The 17,686-nt window shown below is 43.9% G+C and overlaps 2 protein-coding genes across 2 annotated transcripts; both read right to left on the reverse strand.

The window, feature by feature from the left end:
• Positions 1-4,724: 4,724 nt before the first annotated feature.
• On the reverse strand, positions 4,725-5,950 carry LOC148934571 (uncharacterized). Its single transcript, XM_089084608.1, has 4 exons — positions 5,805-5,950; positions 5,322-5,746; positions 5,075-5,271; positions 4,725-4,970 (listed from the first exon to the last, which is right to left on the reverse strand). The coding sequence occupies exons 1-4, from the start codon at positions 5,948-5,950 to the stop codon at positions 4,725-4,727; spliced, it is 1,014 nt and encodes a 337-aa protein (XP_088940734.1).
• A 6,592-nt stretch (positions 5,951-12,542) lies between these two features.
• On the reverse strand, positions 12,543-14,745 carry LOC148934572 (uncharacterized). Its single transcript, XM_089084609.1, has 2 exons — positions 13,106-14,745; positions 12,543-13,029 (listed from the first exon to the last, which is right to left on the reverse strand). Exons 1-2 carry the CDS (start codon positions 14,743-14,745, stop codon positions 12,543-12,545), a joined length of 2,127 nt encoding a protein of 708 aa, XP_088940735.1.
• Between the last annotated feature and the right edge of the window lie 2,941 nt (positions 14,746-17,686).

Here is a 17,686-nt window from a genome sequence, read left to right on the forward strand (position 1 = left end):
CTCCGACCCTAATATTTGCATATTTGTATACCTGATGTCCTCAGATAACAATTTTTGGCCTCCCTTTTACACTACTTTTCTACCTTAATGTATATATCTACACAAAGAATTTCGAAATCCCTTTTGATCCTGTTCTTGAACAAAGGCAGTGAGCGATCACTTCAACGTAAGATAGTGACGGGATTAGTTGATAGTTGATATTTGAGTTGAGCGAAGATTATCGAACAGAACATGTAAAATAATAAAATTGTTAATTGAATAAAAATTACGTTCAAGTAAATTATTAATTGAAGTTAAAAGTAAAAATTTTTAATCTAAACAATTGTTAATTAAATTAATTTTATTTTATATAATAATATAATACATATTTAACATAATAATATAATAAATAAATATTTTTTAGAGTAAAAAAAAATATAATAAGCAGGAATCGAATCCGGGTCGACAGATTGATAGTACAGGGCCGAGCGCTCGAGCTACCCGATCTCGGCGACAATGAGTCGTTTAACGCGGCCGCTATATAAGGAACGCTATAAATTTTAAACCAGTTATTCTAGAAAACAACTGAATATTGTGTCTATCCTTTTACTTAAGTATTCTTCTAGTAGAGTACTTTAACATATACAAGTTTTTTCAAAATCGGTGTTTCCAAGTCCGCGCCCTCCCCTTGTAAGTAATGTTCGATTAGTATTTATTCGTACATCGACTATGTAATCTTGTAATATAATACTTTTAAGGTTTCCACGGTTATTATTTTCAAAAACGTAAATATTTTTACGGGTATTATCCGTCATTATGCATGGTTAAATGCCAACATTGCAGTTCACTTCATCAGGGCGAGACTGATACTGTACTGCTTCTCCGATGGAGTTCCTTTATACACACTGTATGAGAGGAGGATAGGAGTGGAGGAAAGTGACAGAGGAGATAAAGATTGGCTAAAGCTATGATGGAAAGAAGCAGAGAAAGGGGGGGAGGAGTCACTTTCGATCAATCCTAATCGAGGAATCCTAAAGACCAAAGATCTCCACTCAGCTCAACAGGAGTGAGATAAAATATCTTACTCATGCGGCAAAGTATACATTAGGGAAACCGGGAGAATCATCAACGTATGAAAGAACATCAATGCGATGTCAGATTAAAACACAGTCAGCATTATCAGAACATAACATTGAAACAAGACATCAAATACTATTGATAAAACAACAACAATAGACTATCTAGTATTTCTCAAAGAAGTACAGAAAGGCTATAGAGATTCAGAAACATCACGACAACCTAAATAGAGATAATGGTTACAATATAAGTGACATATGAAAAACCATTCTCCCGATTGATCGAAAATGACTTCCCCATCCTCCCTCCTCTCTCTGTTCCTCTCCATCATAGATTTAGCCAATCTTTATCTCCTCCGTTATTTTCCTCCACTCCTACCCTCCTCTCATACAGTGTATATAAAGGAATTCCACCGGAGAAGCAATATAATATCAGGCTACTCCTCGCCCTGATGAAGTAAACTGCAATGTTCATGAAACGTTGGCATTCAACAATGCATAATGACATGGATAATACCTGTAAAAATATTTACTATTTTCTTGTAATGTAATCTTTATACTGGCAAGTACGACAACGTCGGTCCACGTGCCGGATCTGAATACGTGTTCTCTTTGCATGCACGGTCAGCGTCTACGTTGCCTGCTAATGTCATTGGTCGTGCTATGGTGTGATTTGGCTTCAATCCGATAATATAGATGTTGTGTAATTGATAAGTTCCATAGGCGTGCATATGCTGGCATACTTCGCGTCATGTTTCTTCTATGTATGAATATGTGCCGTTAAAACGTCCATAGAGTGAGAGAACATTCCACATCTTTTGATCATTTTATCGATTTCGACTTTGCATTGTATTACTCTTACTGTTTCGAATTCATTTATCTGTAATAATAGCAGCTAAAAAAGCACCTGCCGGCTTAAGAATCGATTATAAATACCGCCCTAGTAGCACAATATACTGACGCAATATATTGGAAAGTAAATCCAATATTGGATATGTATTGATATGAATTGATCTTCAACATTCGTCCAACATTGCAAAGTGGACGTCTGCTCTTTTTTAGCCAATATGTCAAAGCAACAATATTGATCCAATAACATTGGACCAATATTAATCATATTTACACTGCCGGCAGCACACGGTGCTTTTTTAGCTGCTATATTTCTTGCTGGATTTGTATGTTTGCTGTCGTGATGGCAGCGCTGCTGACATTAATGCTGGCTGCCTTGCTTTAGCTTCACTTTGACTTTTTCATATTAGACATAAATTATATCTTAATGTGGAACAATTGTTATATAATACAAGTCTTCTATTTATATAAATGAAAAAATAAAAAAATGAAAAAAAAGATGAGAGAAAGTGATGATCTTGTATCTTGTATCACTGCATGTTTCTAAAACAGCAACCCATTCTACTTGGGATTCTGCTCGATGCTGTTAACTTCTATATTGGGACAAAACTTGCTACTGAAATGACGATATAAGTAAAGAAATGAGTCAAATTATATATTTCAATCGTATAAAAGATTTGATAAACCACTGTTTTAAAAAAATAAAACTCAAGTAGTAGTTTCTTTAATTTAAAAATAATAAAAACCAAATTATATGTATATCTTTCTATCCATTAAAAACTTCTTTTTCTAATCCAAGTGGTAGTAATTATTTAGCTTTAAAATATTTTTATATCACAAAATTGCTTTACTCAATTTACGTTTTTATTACAAAGAATTATAAAGTAACAGTATAAAATAAATGATAAAATTTTATTTAAATAAAAAAATTTTTATGTAAAAACACTTGGTGCTGCTCATACCTCTAAAAAAAATATGAATAAGATGTGTGTGTGTGTGTGTGTGTGTGTGTGTTTTTTGTTAAACGACAGTTCTTCAAATATAACGAATTTACTAGAAGTGTAACTATGGCCGGTAAATTTGATTCAGAGATTTTTGGTATCGTGTGTCCAAAGGACGGATTGTTAGAGCAATTGCGCGCTCTTTTGAAAAGACTCGCTCAGATGAGAAACATATTTTCGAGCGAGGACGATTTAGAAGAGGAGAGAGAGGAGGAAGAGGCACGGAAGTTTTCGCATAGTGTATAGAGCTAAGGATACGAAACGTTTACGAACGGTATTGCGCGATCTCTTCGATCGTAAAGCTGTACGATATCGAGCGCTCGCATTCCGAGACGTGCCGAGTCGACGAGAGCGATGACGCGAAAAGGAGAAAGAGGACGCTCGACGATGACAGATCGATCGCGTCGAGTCATAGTAACGCCGGTTATACGAATAATTCAGTTAGAATTCTAGAACGAAAATATTCCTTGACTAAGACGGGATACAAATTTCTTAATGTATGTATTACTCTTGAGCGCTCTTCGCGCGTGAATATTATTCTGGGAGATAGTCATGGCAAGGAGGTCTCGATGTCGCCCGATACGTGGAGGCAGCTTGTCGAGCAACGAGACGTTCTCTTGAAGTATCTGCAGAGTATCAACGGAGAACCGTCCTTTCCAGCCCCGTTGGATATTGGAAATATGACCGTGTGTTTCGGAAAAATCAACAACTTGACGATATTACGCCTGGAAACATCCGCGGCTCGCCTGGCCATGTCGAAGGAAACAGTGAAAAATATGTTCGAGTTCGAGCATTGCATCAGTCGACTCGTTATCTCGTTGACCAAGATATTAGGAAAAATTAATGCGAAATTGGCACGTTTCAAGGATATTGCGTTAATCGCTAAGGATAAGGAAAATATCTCGAAAGTTATACGCGATAGCGATGCCTACGATCGTAACGACATTATCGATTGCGAACTCGTTGCTCTGTACTTTGGGATGTAAGATTGAGATGAAATAAAAGTGAGATATATCATAAACAATGTTTTGTGTATTTCCTCAAGCATGTATATATAAGTATAGCGAGCGATAAAACAATTCGATTATAGTATAAGCAATGAATCTAATTATAATATATAAGCACTGAATCTAATATAATGATTAAAAACTAATTTCAATTCGATTATAGTATAAGCAATGAATCTAATTATAATATATAAGCACTGAATCTAATATAATGATTAAAAATTAATTTGACATATGATATAAGTCGTTAATGCGATATTACAATTCGGTAATACATTCCCGTCGTTTGACCACGAGTCGTACAATTTGCACACGTTCTCCATTGCGCAATGCTTCGCGTGTGACGCTCGCAGTGAAACGCTCGAACGTCGTCCAGAGTGCTTAGGCGTCCTATATCCTCGAAATCCGCGTCAATAGTCTCGACGATCACGTCGTGATCCGCGATGACGTCGCAGCCGAGAATTTCCTCTAACCACTTCTTTTTTTCCAAGCCTTTGACGTACACTCGTTTAGGCGCGTCTCGCGATTGATCGCACACGCTGTTTCGAATCACGTGCTTCGAGAGTCTGTACGCGACGTCGCCGTCGCTCCACTGCAGGCCGTGATGATTGGAGGTTATCCAACACGCTTTAGATTTTTCCGTTTTTGTAAGAAGATTCCAGGGTATCGCTTCTCGAAATATTCGATGGGTCAGCTCTTTTCCATTTTTTAATATTGCTACCTCTTTAATCATAAATTGTTCTCGAACGGTAAAACCTTGCAGATCGACGAAGATCGATATGTTCGGCATCGTTCTCGTAGGAAAACCGCGATTACGTGAGTTTACGTACGACGTTCGTCAGTGGGTTATACTCTACAACTCTATCGTGAATGATGAGATAATAAGCCGTTGTGTTAGCCGGAACGTTCTCTTTGCATTCGAATTCTACGCGAACGTCGACGGTGGCGCTCTTGATCGATTCGTTCTGGTGGGAGCAATCGATGATCACTAGCGGACCGTATTGCAGAAATCTAGTGACAGACATGAACGGTTCGCAAGTCTCACACCCGTAATACGTCTTTCGAAATTTTAGATACATATCAGTACAGTACTGCGAACTTGTTTCGCTCGAAATCTAGATTCATATCGTCGTAGGGATTCGGAATTCAAATAGAGTTTTACATTAGTCAGCTTACAATTGTCGAATTTAGAAATGTCTTCTGACAGTACGTTTTTTTTTCTGGTCTGTAGCGCAAAGATCACGTATCGCGGTTTCTCCAATTGCGTTGCCGCTTTTACCGCCCAGGAATGCTTGGTCGTACTTTGCAACAGCGGAAATTCGTATAGATCCCACGAACGAAAACCCATGATATCGTCCACTGTCCAATGTTCACAGAAGCGATAGTTTGTTAACGTCATTAAGTATCACGTGTGGCATTCGCCACAACTATTCTTAACAAGGTGATCTTCGGTCTCTGATCTGAATACGCTACGACGCAATTGTTATCGTTGCGAGCGCGTATCAGAATGAGTTCGTGTCGCGCGTTTATCACTATGCGTTTGTAATCCTCGCAGAAACCAAGAAGTATGTTGAGAGGCACACAAAAGTTGAAATCGTCCAACGCTATAGGCGGTATTTCCCATCCGGTGTTCTGTAAAACTCTATCTCTCTCGTAGCTCAACGATGCATAGTTTTTCATCAAGGTCGTTATGCCGACATTTCTGCTCTTATCGATCTCCACGCCATTAAGCTCGTATCGAATCTCGTCGAACATAAACGCGACGCAGTTATTGACTAGCTTTGTTCTCGTAACTTCTTTCGCCGTGTCTTCCTTCGCCGTGCCTTCCTTCGCTCTGTCTCGTCGCGAATTTTCCCTCGATGTATAGAAAACTTTCACACGGCAACGTATACAGATCCTGTTGCTGAATAGGTATTCGTATCTCGTCGCTGTATCCGAACGTAGTGTTAGCATATGGATTGTAAGTGTGAGTTTCTATTTTCACGATACGATCGTCAAAGATCGGGGCACCTCCGATACTTAAAATGTCGCTCGTCATGTCGATTCTTCACGACGAAACCTAAAGATCTTAAGAATGCAACATTCGCGGCGTTCAGCTCGTTCGCTCTTCCTTCGTGTGCCTTCCTCGTCGCGTCGTTTTGTGGTGGGATCGCGGATGTAGCGTTTGCGTCTTCTCTTCCTCTCGAGTACCACTCATTTAGAACGAGCATCTTTTGCTCTCGCGCATTTCTCTCTAATGCCTTCGTCGTCGCACGTGAAGTCGCGCCGTTATCTCTTCTCCGCGAAAATCGATCGGTCGCTCGTCTTGATCCACGATTCGAAGCGTGATATCGGTAACGTTTCGCGCGATGATCGGAAAGTAAATGATCGATGTTGGAGCGTTCGATAGTTTATATCCCGGAGGAACATTCGGCGAAAACTCGTGTATCGTGTGAACCGGCTCGTTATTGCTGTACGCACCTGCGGTGATATTGCACTCCACCCGAATGATATTTATGCCCATGATATTCACGGATCCGTCGGACGTATGCCATTTGTTCGGTCGTAGCACGCGCGACGATGAGAATCCCAGGAGCGAACTGATATTGTTCGGTTTCGCGAAATCGATTTGATGCTCGCATCTAATTTCACTTCTCATAGTGTTCTCATTGGCTCGAATGATCAGAGACCGCGCGCCTCTCTCGTCCTCGTCGCTCTCGTCATCGTCGCTCGTCATAGACGATGTCATCGCTCTCATCATCGTCGCTCGTCCTCTTGCTTTCGTCGATCTTTCGCTTTTTAGAGATAGCGGCGTTTAGATATCTGTCTATCGCACTTAATTCGTACGAACCTTCGGGAATCATGATCGTTTTGTCGTCGTAATAGAATTTATTATTCGTGGAATCGACATTCGGTATAGTGTTGTACGTCTCGAAATTCGTGAGACCTAACTCGTAATCGTCATCGCTCAGATCTAAAGCGGGAAAATAGCACGCCGTGAGAACGCTACTCCTACCGGTGAACGAAAGACTCAGCGACATCGCAACCGATTTTCGAGAGAAATCGCAAGCACAACTGACCGCAAATGTTCTGATCGTACGTCTGATACGATCCGCGATTGTACATTATATTTACGCCGCCGAGATATCTCTCGAGTTTCCTCGGCGATCGAAGATTGCCGAAACCGTCGAAGTAAATCGCGTCGTTTCCCCTCTTCGCATAGGCGACCCAGTGAGTACCCGAACCATCGAGTCATCGAGATTCACGATGACTCTCGTTATGTCGCGCCTTTAATAGTAATGCGTCACGCATAAACACTCCTCTGAAGAAGGGTACTCGTAGACGACGCGTCGAACGGTTCAATTGTTCGTTCGTCGTGATGCCAGAGAACGGTAACCTGAGCGATCCTAACGTTTCTTTCCATGATTTTTTTTTTTTCGTTCTTCTCGTCACACCACTGCCACATTTGTAAGATGCTAGATGCAATCCGTGACCCTCCATCGCTCGATTGTGACGTTGCAACTCCTCCAGTTGACGCCGTGCAGTTTTACTGGCGTTTACCGCCTTCGCGACACCCGCCGCGCCACCGATTAAAGAACCGAGCGCGCCTAATATCGGAAAAATGGGTAACAAATCTCCACGTTTCATTGTTGGAAGTATCCTCCTCCTCGTTGTCGTCTTCCTCTTCTTCTTTCTCAAACCCATGCCTAGCTTTGTCTTTGTTTTCATAGCAGCCCATATGGCGATCGCGGCAGCTCTCTCGCCGAAGGTGGAATCTCCGGCTGTTATATGTTCGCACGCTTTCTCGGCGAGAGCTCGGTCGGCATCGTGGCGATCGGCGAGTTTCTTATTTCGCGAATAGGCGATGTTGTGCTCGCGGCACGCCGCATCCAATGGATTTACGCCTCAATCGCCGCGCGCCAATCGTTTCGCGAGATGGGCCCACAAAATTGATACCCGGGAATATGCAGTTCGAAGGGAAGCGCGTTTATCGCCGTATTGAGTAGTCCCACGCAGCTAAACATTCGTTACAATTTTTGATAAGAGACGCAGGACCGTCTATATGCGATTGTTGCCACGGACGATTATAATGTTCCAGACACACGCGACACCGTTGTACCTCGGGATCCGCTCTCAGATGATCGGGTAATCTGTCCCACAGTAGCTCCACGTATCTGTCGAAATCACGTACGAGAACGAACTTCGGAATAAGTTGCAACTGTTGAGTGGATAGATTGAAAATATCGCGTTTGTCCGTTAATAGGGGAAACATACCGATCACTGTGCGCGATCGAATCGCCGTCGAGTATAAGTGGAGCAATTATCGGTTGCGTCTTCTCGAAGCGAGCGCGCGTAAATGCGATTCGTTCGACGGTCGCCAGCTATAGGAGTGCTCAATTTCGATCGTAAGGCTCGACGAATCTCGGGCGACGCGGTCGGGAGGGCGCGCAGACACGGCCCTCTACTACCGAACACGATACGTTGCATCATTTGCGGCCCCTCCAATTGCGGTAAAACGAACGTGTTGATAAGCATGCTCGAAAGTCCGCATGGCGCACGCTTTGAGAATATGTACGTCTACTCGAAATCTCTGCAACAACCAAAATATCGATATCTGGCGGAACTGCTCGAGTCGATGGACGAGATCGGCTATCGCGCGTTCTCAAACAATAGCGACGTCGTGCCACCGAGCGAGGCGCTTCCCGATTCGATATTCGTGTTCGACGACGTGGCCTGTGACAAGCAGAACGCGATCAGGGAATATTTTGCCATGGGTCGACACTCGAATATCGATTGTTTCTATCTTTGTCAGACATACGCTAAAATTCCAAAACACCTAATACGCGACAACGCGAATCTCTTGATTCTGTTTAAACAAGATGGCACTAACCTAAAGCACGTTTACAACGAGCACGTGAACACGGATATGTCGTATGAGAATTTTTACGTCTTATATCGCGCGTGTTGGAAACGCAAATATGGTTTCGTAGTCATCGATAAAGACAGCGCGTTAAGAAATGATAGATGCAGACGAGGATTTAACGATTTCGCCATGGTGTAAAGCGATCAGTTGTGCTACGAGAATGGACGTTGACGCTGCTGCGAGTATGAACGTTGACGCTGCGGCTGGTACGAATGTCGCTCGGCTGGAAAAAACGGCGCGGAGATCGCGAAGACTCAGAACTCTATACGTAAAAAGTACAGAGAGTTAAAGACCGGTGAGATAAAAGAGGAGATCGCGCTGGAGAGACGACTCAAACCGATCGTTCAGCCGTTGAAACGAATTGCCGAGAATACTACGCGAGACGAGGGAATCGATCCGATCGCGTTCGTTGGTGCTAAGAGAAAACGCGAAACCAATGACGATGATGAGCCATCGTCTAGATCGACGAGAAGACGCCTCTCGACGAGATCGCTCTTGATCGCGACGGTGAGTCCCGTGACTAGAAACGAATCGGAAGAATCTCGAACGCGCAATGGGGACTGTTAGGTCGCAAATATATGGGCGCGCTTCTAAGCGGGGACAAACAGAGCGAGATCGATCACGTTTACGGAGTGTACTTCGATTTAGACGGCTCGATGCTTGGCGATAGGCGATTCGACGTGACCGCCGACGACAGCGTGATCGTGGGCGACACGCGATATTCGGGTACCCCGGGTTTATACGAGTTGATCTTCAAGAGACTTCCCGACGACGCTGTGTACACGGAGAACGACAAGCAAACGTATAAGAGTATACTGTTAACTACAAACGCCCATCGACGTGGCCACAATGCGCTTATGCCTATTCTAGGAAACAAAGGTTTCAAGTACAAACATATCATCGCGCCTATTGCTCGATAAGGACAAAAGTGGCGCTGGTATTAGTAAAACGAGAAAAAAGGGATCGACTCTATTCCATCCGCTATGCGGGTGAGAAACAAAGGAATCGAGTATGTCCATTGGGACGATCCCAACGAACTAGTCGATCGTCTTCGATTGCTCGATGCCTCTAGACGAGTTGGCAACGACGCTCACGACAACGAGATTCTATCGATACTCGAGGAACTTCGCGAGATCGACGCGATCGAGTAAAACGTGACGCGCGCTGGTAGCGACCGATATTCCCGTTATGTTGGTGAACAAGTTCGGAAGACCGCTAGAGTCGTTCGGCGGAGGCGACAGGGCACGCTCGCGACCGTCGATCGATTCTTTACGTCGCTATATGCGTAATAACGCTCTCTGTCTAAGTGACGATTACTACGACGCTAGAGACAAAATTATACGGCGTTTAGCCACACCTAGAACCGATACCGACGCCGCGAGTAAAAGTTACGTGGACAGCGCGTTTCGAGACGCGGAAGCGAAAATCTCCGAGACGAGCGAATTCTCGACAAGCACTCGAACTTTATTGTCGAAGATGAACGAGAGCACGGTTAGATCGATCGGCGAATTGGAGGAATCTATGACGCGCGTAGCCAGATTGTTTCTCAAATATGATATGCAGATCGCCGAGATTACGAGCAAATTATCGCGCGCGGTAGATTCGTCACCCGCGAGGGCATGATGTCCGTGAATAAATTCGGGAAATCTCTGGAGAAGCAACGCGGCATGACGATCGTTCGACGATCGCATCCCTGCGGGCGTACGTGCGTCGCAGCGCGCTCTGTCTTAATCCGGACGACTAGGACGTAAGATACGCCATTTGGATACACCGATCGATGATACCGACGCGACAACCAAAGGTTATGTCGACGAAGCGCTTCGCGTAAGGAGCGAGGAATCAAAAGTTCTAACGAACGAGTTACGAAAACAACTAGAAGATATGAACAAGCGAATTCGAAATATTCTCCTGCAGTATTATGACGTAAAAACCGAGGTGGACATTCTGCGGCATCTCGAGAAGAAGAGCGAAGCCTCGCTCGTCGATCATGACAAACGAATAGAGGAGACGAGAGACACGGTGGAACAAGAGCTCGAAAAACGAGACGAATCGCGAGAGAGATCTGAGCGAGATCCGAGGAGTCATCGAGACGCTCGGTGACACTCAAGAGAAACGAACGCGAAATCTAGAGGAATCGCTGCGACAGATCGAGCAAAGGAGGGAAGCCTTGTTCGTCGATCTCGATAAACGAATAAGAGAAACGAAACAAGCACTCGATAAACGGAACAATCAACGAATTAAAGATCTGCTCATGTTTCAACATGAGTTAGGACGAATGAGTTAGGAGGAAAAACAAGACAAAGTGCGAACTAGAGACTCGAGCGAGATTCGAAAGACGTCGAGACGATCAGCGACGCTCAGGAGAAACGAACACAGATCCTAGAGGAATCATTGCATAATCTGAGAGAAATCCGTGTGAAACGAGCTCGACGCATCGTCGACGAGCCGCGAGAAAATATCGACGAACGTGGAGAATCTCGCGCGTAGCGTGACAGATCTGACGAGAATCAGAAAGCTAACAAATAAAGCGGTAACGAGAGAGACACTGGACAAGACGCTGGCCTCGTTGAACGTGGATGAAATAGTGACTAGAGAAACAATAAACGAATTACTAATCGCACTAAAAACGGATATTCCAAATATCATGAAACACACGATTAACGTTTGGAACGAGGAACAGGAGCGAACACGCACGAATAAAACCGAATCGCGCTTCCTCATAAAATCAACGATGAGTGTCGAGAAGAGGAGACTCGTCGAGGAGCTTCACAAGCCCGCGCGAAGAAATTTTCCGCGTCGTCGAGTCGTAGTGCGCGATTACGACGACCTGTGGCAGGCCGATGTCGTTGAGATGCGTCCGTGCGCGCGACAAAACAAAGGCTACAATTACGTGATGACGATTATCGATGTGTTGAGCAAATACGCGTGGTGCCGCTGAAGAGCAAGAGCAGAAGCGAGGTAGCCGCGGCGTTATCCAAGATATTTCGCGACGACGCTCTCGACATCCGCGAAATCTACAAACGGACAAGGGCAAGGAGTTCTACAACACTTCCGTAAAAGCGATTACTGACAGGTACGATACGCCACTACTCGACATACTCGGTGATGAAAGCGGCGGTTGTGGAGCGATTTAATCGCACGCTCAAGAACAACATGTGGAAACTCTTCACGCTAAATGGATCGTACAGATGGCTCGACGCTCTATCGCGTTTAATCTCGGAGTATAACAATCGCACGCATCGAACGATTGGAATGCGACCGGCGGACGTAACTCCAGCCATTGCCAAGAGACTCCTTTCCACGGTATACAGTCACTTGAAGATCGCAGCCCCCGCAAGATTCAAGGTGAACGATCCGGTACGCGTCAGCAAGTTCAAAACGATTTTCGAAAAGGGATATACGCCTAACTGGACGACTGAGATTTTTCGAATCGCTAAGGTGCAACACACGAATCCCATGATGTATCTGCTAAAAGACTATCGTAAAGAACCAATAGCCGGAGGGTTTTACGAACACGAGTTACTGCGAGTTTCTAATCCTGATATCTATCTCGTTGAGAAAGTATTACGTAGAAAAGACGATAAAGTTTTTGTCAAATGGCTAGGAATGGACAATACACATAACTCTTGGATTCACAAAACAGCTGTATTATAATGAATAAAGAATGTACAGTATCACTTATTCTATATTAGTACAAATTTTACTTATTCTATATTGGTACAATTTTTTATACTACATTAGTATGTAATAATGGTATCTTATAATGACCCCATGGTAATGTATTAGTGGAGTCAGGTATTAAGTATCGCTTATCGTCGTAAGGACTCAAAACTAGCTTTAATTCAGACACGGTGTAAACCTCGTGCAGCATCGAGCGTATGCACACCTGACGTCTCGATTGCTGCAACGATTCGTTCAAGCAACACGCGAAATCCTCGAACGTTATCGTTTTCGCGACGGTATTCCTCCTAACGCCCTTTATTCTCTTCGTATTGCTCTTTCCCAAAACTCTCAGAGCATACATCTTCGGCCTAAGTCCTATGAACTCCGTCATTATCGCTCCGTTGTTCTCATCTTTCATCAAACTAAGAACCTTCTTATTCGCGCGCGGTATATCGTACGCGTTGTCATCAGAATAATCACTAGTGTCAAATCTCGCGATATCTCGCTTCATATTCTCGTAAACATTTTGACATTCCAGAAAATATATCAAGCTATCGATATCCGTGTACATAATTTTGCATTTAGAGCGATAAAGCGGTCATCATATAATCGTAATGAAAATCGTACAATCGCATCTTAGATATTTCTAGAATGCACATACCAACGTAGATTGGTTTGTTAAATTGAACCTCGAGTTTGCGTAACTCGATAGCCATAAGATTCTCGTCGAAAACGCTCCTATTGTGAAAATTCGGTTTCGCGATCAGCGCCTCTGCGCCATATCTTCCGTCCCAACGCGTCACGAGTCTCACGTCTACGTAATTGCGCACGTTCTCCATTGTTTTACCGAAAACCGCGTTGTTCATCAGCTTATACAGATTTCTCTCGAACTCGTTGCTCGCGCGAGTTCTCCGTTCCATATTGAACTCAATGTACGCGCGCAACCAAGGAGACTGCGCGAATCGCAACGCGCGATAGATCTTTGTCACGCGTAAACCGTGTCGCACGCACTGCTGAAGATTGCGATAATACGTCACGTAACGCGACTTGTCGTAGAGCGTGGCGAGTAGCTTTTCGTTTTTTCGATTTCCCGGCGGTCTCTCGCGCGTCGGGCAAAACGGAAAATCCGCATGATCGTCGTGAAGATGTCGCGGATATTCGAGATCGACTTCTAGAATATAACCAATATCGGAGTCAGATGGCACGGACATAATATCGAGACTCTCGACATTCTCGATCCACCGAAATTCCGCATACGGTAAAGGTTCGCACATGGCCCAGCCGTAAAGATTGTTCACATCGTAATACATAAGATACGACGACGGCTGAGACGAGTCATATGATGATTCATATTGATTATTAACTCGCGCGTATCTATTCGAGCATTGGCTTAAACCGCCGCGTATACCGCGCTTTACGAACATCACCATATCGATATCGGTGAGCAGATCGAATCGAACGTTCGTATATTTCAACATAGCGTCCCACGTATATCCCGGTAATGTGAAATAATGCGCTGGATCCAAATTGTAACTTTCCATACAAGTATCTCGAAAATTTTCAAAGACATCCGCCAAGAGAAGCACATCCGTTTTCAAATATAGATCGCTGTATTCGCCGAGAGTTTTCACGTGAAAACGTTCCCATATCTTTCGCGCGTGTTCGTAATCACTAACACTCACAGTTTCACCAGTTAAAGAACTGTAAAAAGCTTCGATCGGCGGTAATTCGATTACTAACAGTTTATCAACGCTATCAATATACTCATAAGGAAATACGCCCTTGCGCGTGAGCAACTCGAAATCCTCCGCAATGAGATCAGAAAATTCGAATAGCGAGATCCTCAATTTTTCTCGATACAAAACTACTTTTTCTAAACTAGTATTAAGAAACTTAAACGAATCCACGAAACGTAGCTTAACACAAGTTTTCCATTTTCCGTACATCGAATCGTTGACGATTTTCGAAAACGCGATGTAATTTTCCTTAATCAACGGTAACAAATCGACTCTACTCTCGAAAGCGTTCGCTATATCCTTAATAATGAAATGTGCATCATAACCGGATAGATTGTGAAAAAAAACAGGAATAACGAACGCATTCTGATAGTTCAAATTGCAACTCGCGTGCGCGGATCCTCTATATCGTCCGGTAAGATGACAGTGATCACGAACACGAATATTGTACGACTCAAAGCTCTTTCCGCACACGTGACAATTTGTCGCCTTTTGAAAATCGTTCCACTCGTTCGGCGTGAGCTCCGACATCGGTACGCTCGCGCACCGAATCTTCTTCACGCGACACGCGAGAGCGCGCAGCTCCTCGACGAACCACGAGACGCAGTCGTTGCCTCGGCGAAATCTATACGCGGAAACAATTCCGTCGTATGTGCTGCAAATAATATCCTACGCTAAACGCTTTATGGTGTTGATAGGCGAATCTATTGTCGAGACTCCCACTGAATCGTTGATTTCCCTTTTCTAAAACACACTCCAGATCTGCATACACGACGAATCGTAGTCTCTCCTTTCTGTCGTGATTGTGAAAAGAGAGCAACTTGTCGTCCTCGCTCGGAAGAATAACAGCACAGTCGTTCGCTCTTCCGTACTCGACGCTATGCGCGACCAATTTCTTATTTGAATAAAAATAATGTAGACATCTGAAAAATACAATATATAATTAATGCAAAATTTATCTCGCAACGAGAATAATCTTTCTTACGCTTACCGATCGCATATGTATTTTTTTTCCTTATGCTTATTTATTTGCGACGTTAACAGTCGAGACAAGTGCTTTATCCATACGAAATGACCGACATTATCGCCGCGCCGTTCGTTCGACAGATAGAGCAAATTTACATGCGTAGACTTTTTGTTTCCCGTAAGCGACAAAGGAACGATCATGATATCGTTTTTCCCCGTTTTCTCTCGAATAGCAAATAACGTTAATAGACAAATCATTGAGACGTTCGAATCTAGCGATGTTTCGTAGTGTCATAGGAAAATCAATACCATCGAAATTCAGCACCAACGAATAGTAAGGATACGACGACGATCTATCCGAGTGTATATCAACGGGATATAGAGCGGCCATCACCGCCCACGCGAAACATGCATTGTCGTGTGAACGTACGTTAATTACGGCTCTCTTATATCTTATCTTCGGAGGAAGTAACATCTAACATCCAGCGTGCATAAGATTACATTTATTTACATTAATCATTAAATTTAATATCCGAAATAACGCCCAACCGCTATCGCGTTCCTGAAATTCCTCCAGCGACGTCAGAACAACATTCATAACGTTCCCGTCGTACCATTCTCGTAGATCGGACATACCGAATAGCTGACAATTCTTCGTGCGAATGCTCTTAACGGCGCTTTTATCATTCGCGACGAACTCCCCGTGAAACACGGTGTTGACCTTTAAACACGCGTGCATATCAAGATCGACTCGCACTCGCTCGAGCACCGTGGCCCTCGCGTCCTCAAGAAACCGTCAAGGTTCGATGTACTCGATATTTACCACAGCACCCGTTCGTACGCGATTCGCGAAAGCCGTCTCGATATCCACCCATTCGAATCCCTTCGTCGTATCCTGCACCCAAGTAATTAAAACATCGACTCAAAGCGAATCTCGCACCCTCCAACTGCGCTATTCGAGACATTAAAGAATTTATCGTTCCGGTAACCGTAGGATCGACTCTATTCTCACATCTTTCTCTCAAGACCTCGAGACACTCGATACACTCCTGTTCCCAAATACGATAGACGCATACCCCTTCAACTCCCGCCGCGCGTTCGAGAAGATCGCGACTCTTCTCCATGTCGCAACTTCCTACACTGTGTTACCCCAATTGTCCGTAGGAACGACGAATTTAACGTCTTGAACTTTTTTCTCTCTCGTTGTTCTCTCGTAGATTACCGCTCTATCGCTCAGAGCGAGCAACGTTTCGATCCACAGTTTCTCTCGCGGACTCTCCGTACCGATCCCCCGTCGCAAATGATACGTGGCCACATTCCAGCAAACATTTTCTCTCATCACGATCCACTCCTTGTCGTTACCGGGCGCAATAGTCTCGTGACACTTTAAACTATCGTCACTCTCAATAAGCAACTCGCAACGATCGTCATCGAGATATGTCACGTTACGATCGAATGCGCGTAAAAACGATTCGTCGCTCTCACTCGAAGACGAACCACCGTTAGGCGCGACTGTTTCCATATACGTTCCTAACAATGAGAGAAAATGCCTCTCACGACTAGATATATACCCCCCGAGACAGCGTCGAAAACGCGACAATCGCGACATTCCGAAATGACAAAACACGTGACATCTTACATAATCAAAACGCGCGTCTTCCCGTTGCAACGAAAACAGCATGCGCTAGATCCCCGCGGAAACCGTCTAGACACAGAACGCGCCTAACCGCAACATCCTACAAATAGCTCTTTCCTGTTTTTATATGCCTGATAAAATAATACAACAATAGAGTAATAAAATAATAACAATAGAATAATAAAATATTCTCTCATCATTAATACTCCTACGACAATTCTCCCTCCTCGCACGACCTCCATCTCTCATACATTCCCAATACCGTTGTCCTTGATATTGCACATTAAATCTCTCATTATTAATACTCGTGCGACGATTTCCCACTCGCGCGGTCTCCACCTCTCGTTACTCATACGTTCCCAATAATATAACGTCATTCTCGGTATCACTAATTGAAGATTCCCGACGCATCGTCGATCCGCCTCTCGTCCCCGCGATACGCCGCAAACGAACGAGGAAAAACTCCGTTTCTCTCTCGCGGTTAATCTTATTCTCTCATAAATATTCATATATACAATCCATTGTTATATTACGATTATAATACATACTTACATGCGCGCACACTTAGTTGCGCCAATTGTTGCCAATGCGCTCTCTTCTTTTTCTCTCCTCCTCGTACGCGGCTGACGAAACGACACCGTTTTTCCTCCAATACTTACGATGAGCGCAAAAAAACATCTCGTCGTCATCGTTATCATTAAACACATCGTAATAACCGCTTTCGCTAAAATTCACCATGTACTCCTGTCGCCTGCTAATCTCGATCGGCTTCTTCTTTTCGTAGAGTATCTCCAATAAAAGATTATATGCCATCCCTCGATAATGATGACATACGCATGCCTCTATTATCTTTTTAGATGAAATCTCACG

The sequence above is a fragment of the Pogonomyrmex barbatus genome, unplaced genomic scaffold (genome assembly GCF_055798465.1).
Source record: "Pogonomyrmex barbatus isolate J1 unplaced genomic scaffold, ASM5579846v1 scaffold9, whole genome shotgun sequence".
NCBI classification, from domain to species: Eukaryota; Metazoa; Arthropoda; class Insecta; order Hymenoptera; family Formicidae; genus Pogonomyrmex; species Pogonomyrmex barbatus.

What these genes read in the sequence shown, in the direction of transcription:
- LOC148934571 (XM_089084608.1), bottom strand. Translation starts at nt 5,950, where the DNA reads ATGACGAGCGACATTTTAAGTATCGGAGGTGCCCCGATCTTTGACGAT. An exon ending in CCTATTCAGCAACAGGATCT is followed by an intron (nt 5,747 to 5,804) that starts GTATACGTTGCC and finishes GCGACGAGACAG; the next exon opens with AGCGAAGGAAGGCACGGCGA. An exon ending in ACAATTGTAAGCTGACTAAT is followed by an intron (nt 4,971 to 5,074) that starts GTAAAACTCTAT and finishes AAATTTCGAAAG; the next exon opens with ACGTATTACGGGTGTGAGAC.
- LOC148934572 (XM_089084609.1), bottom strand. Translation starts at nt 14,745, where the DNA reads ATGTCGGAGCTCACGCCGAACGAGTGGAACGATTTTCAAAAGGCGACA. An exon ending in GAAATATCTAAGATGCGATT is followed by an intron (nt 13,030 to 13,105) that starts GTACGATTTTCA and finishes GGATATCGATAG; the next exon opens with CTTGATATATTTTCTGGAAT.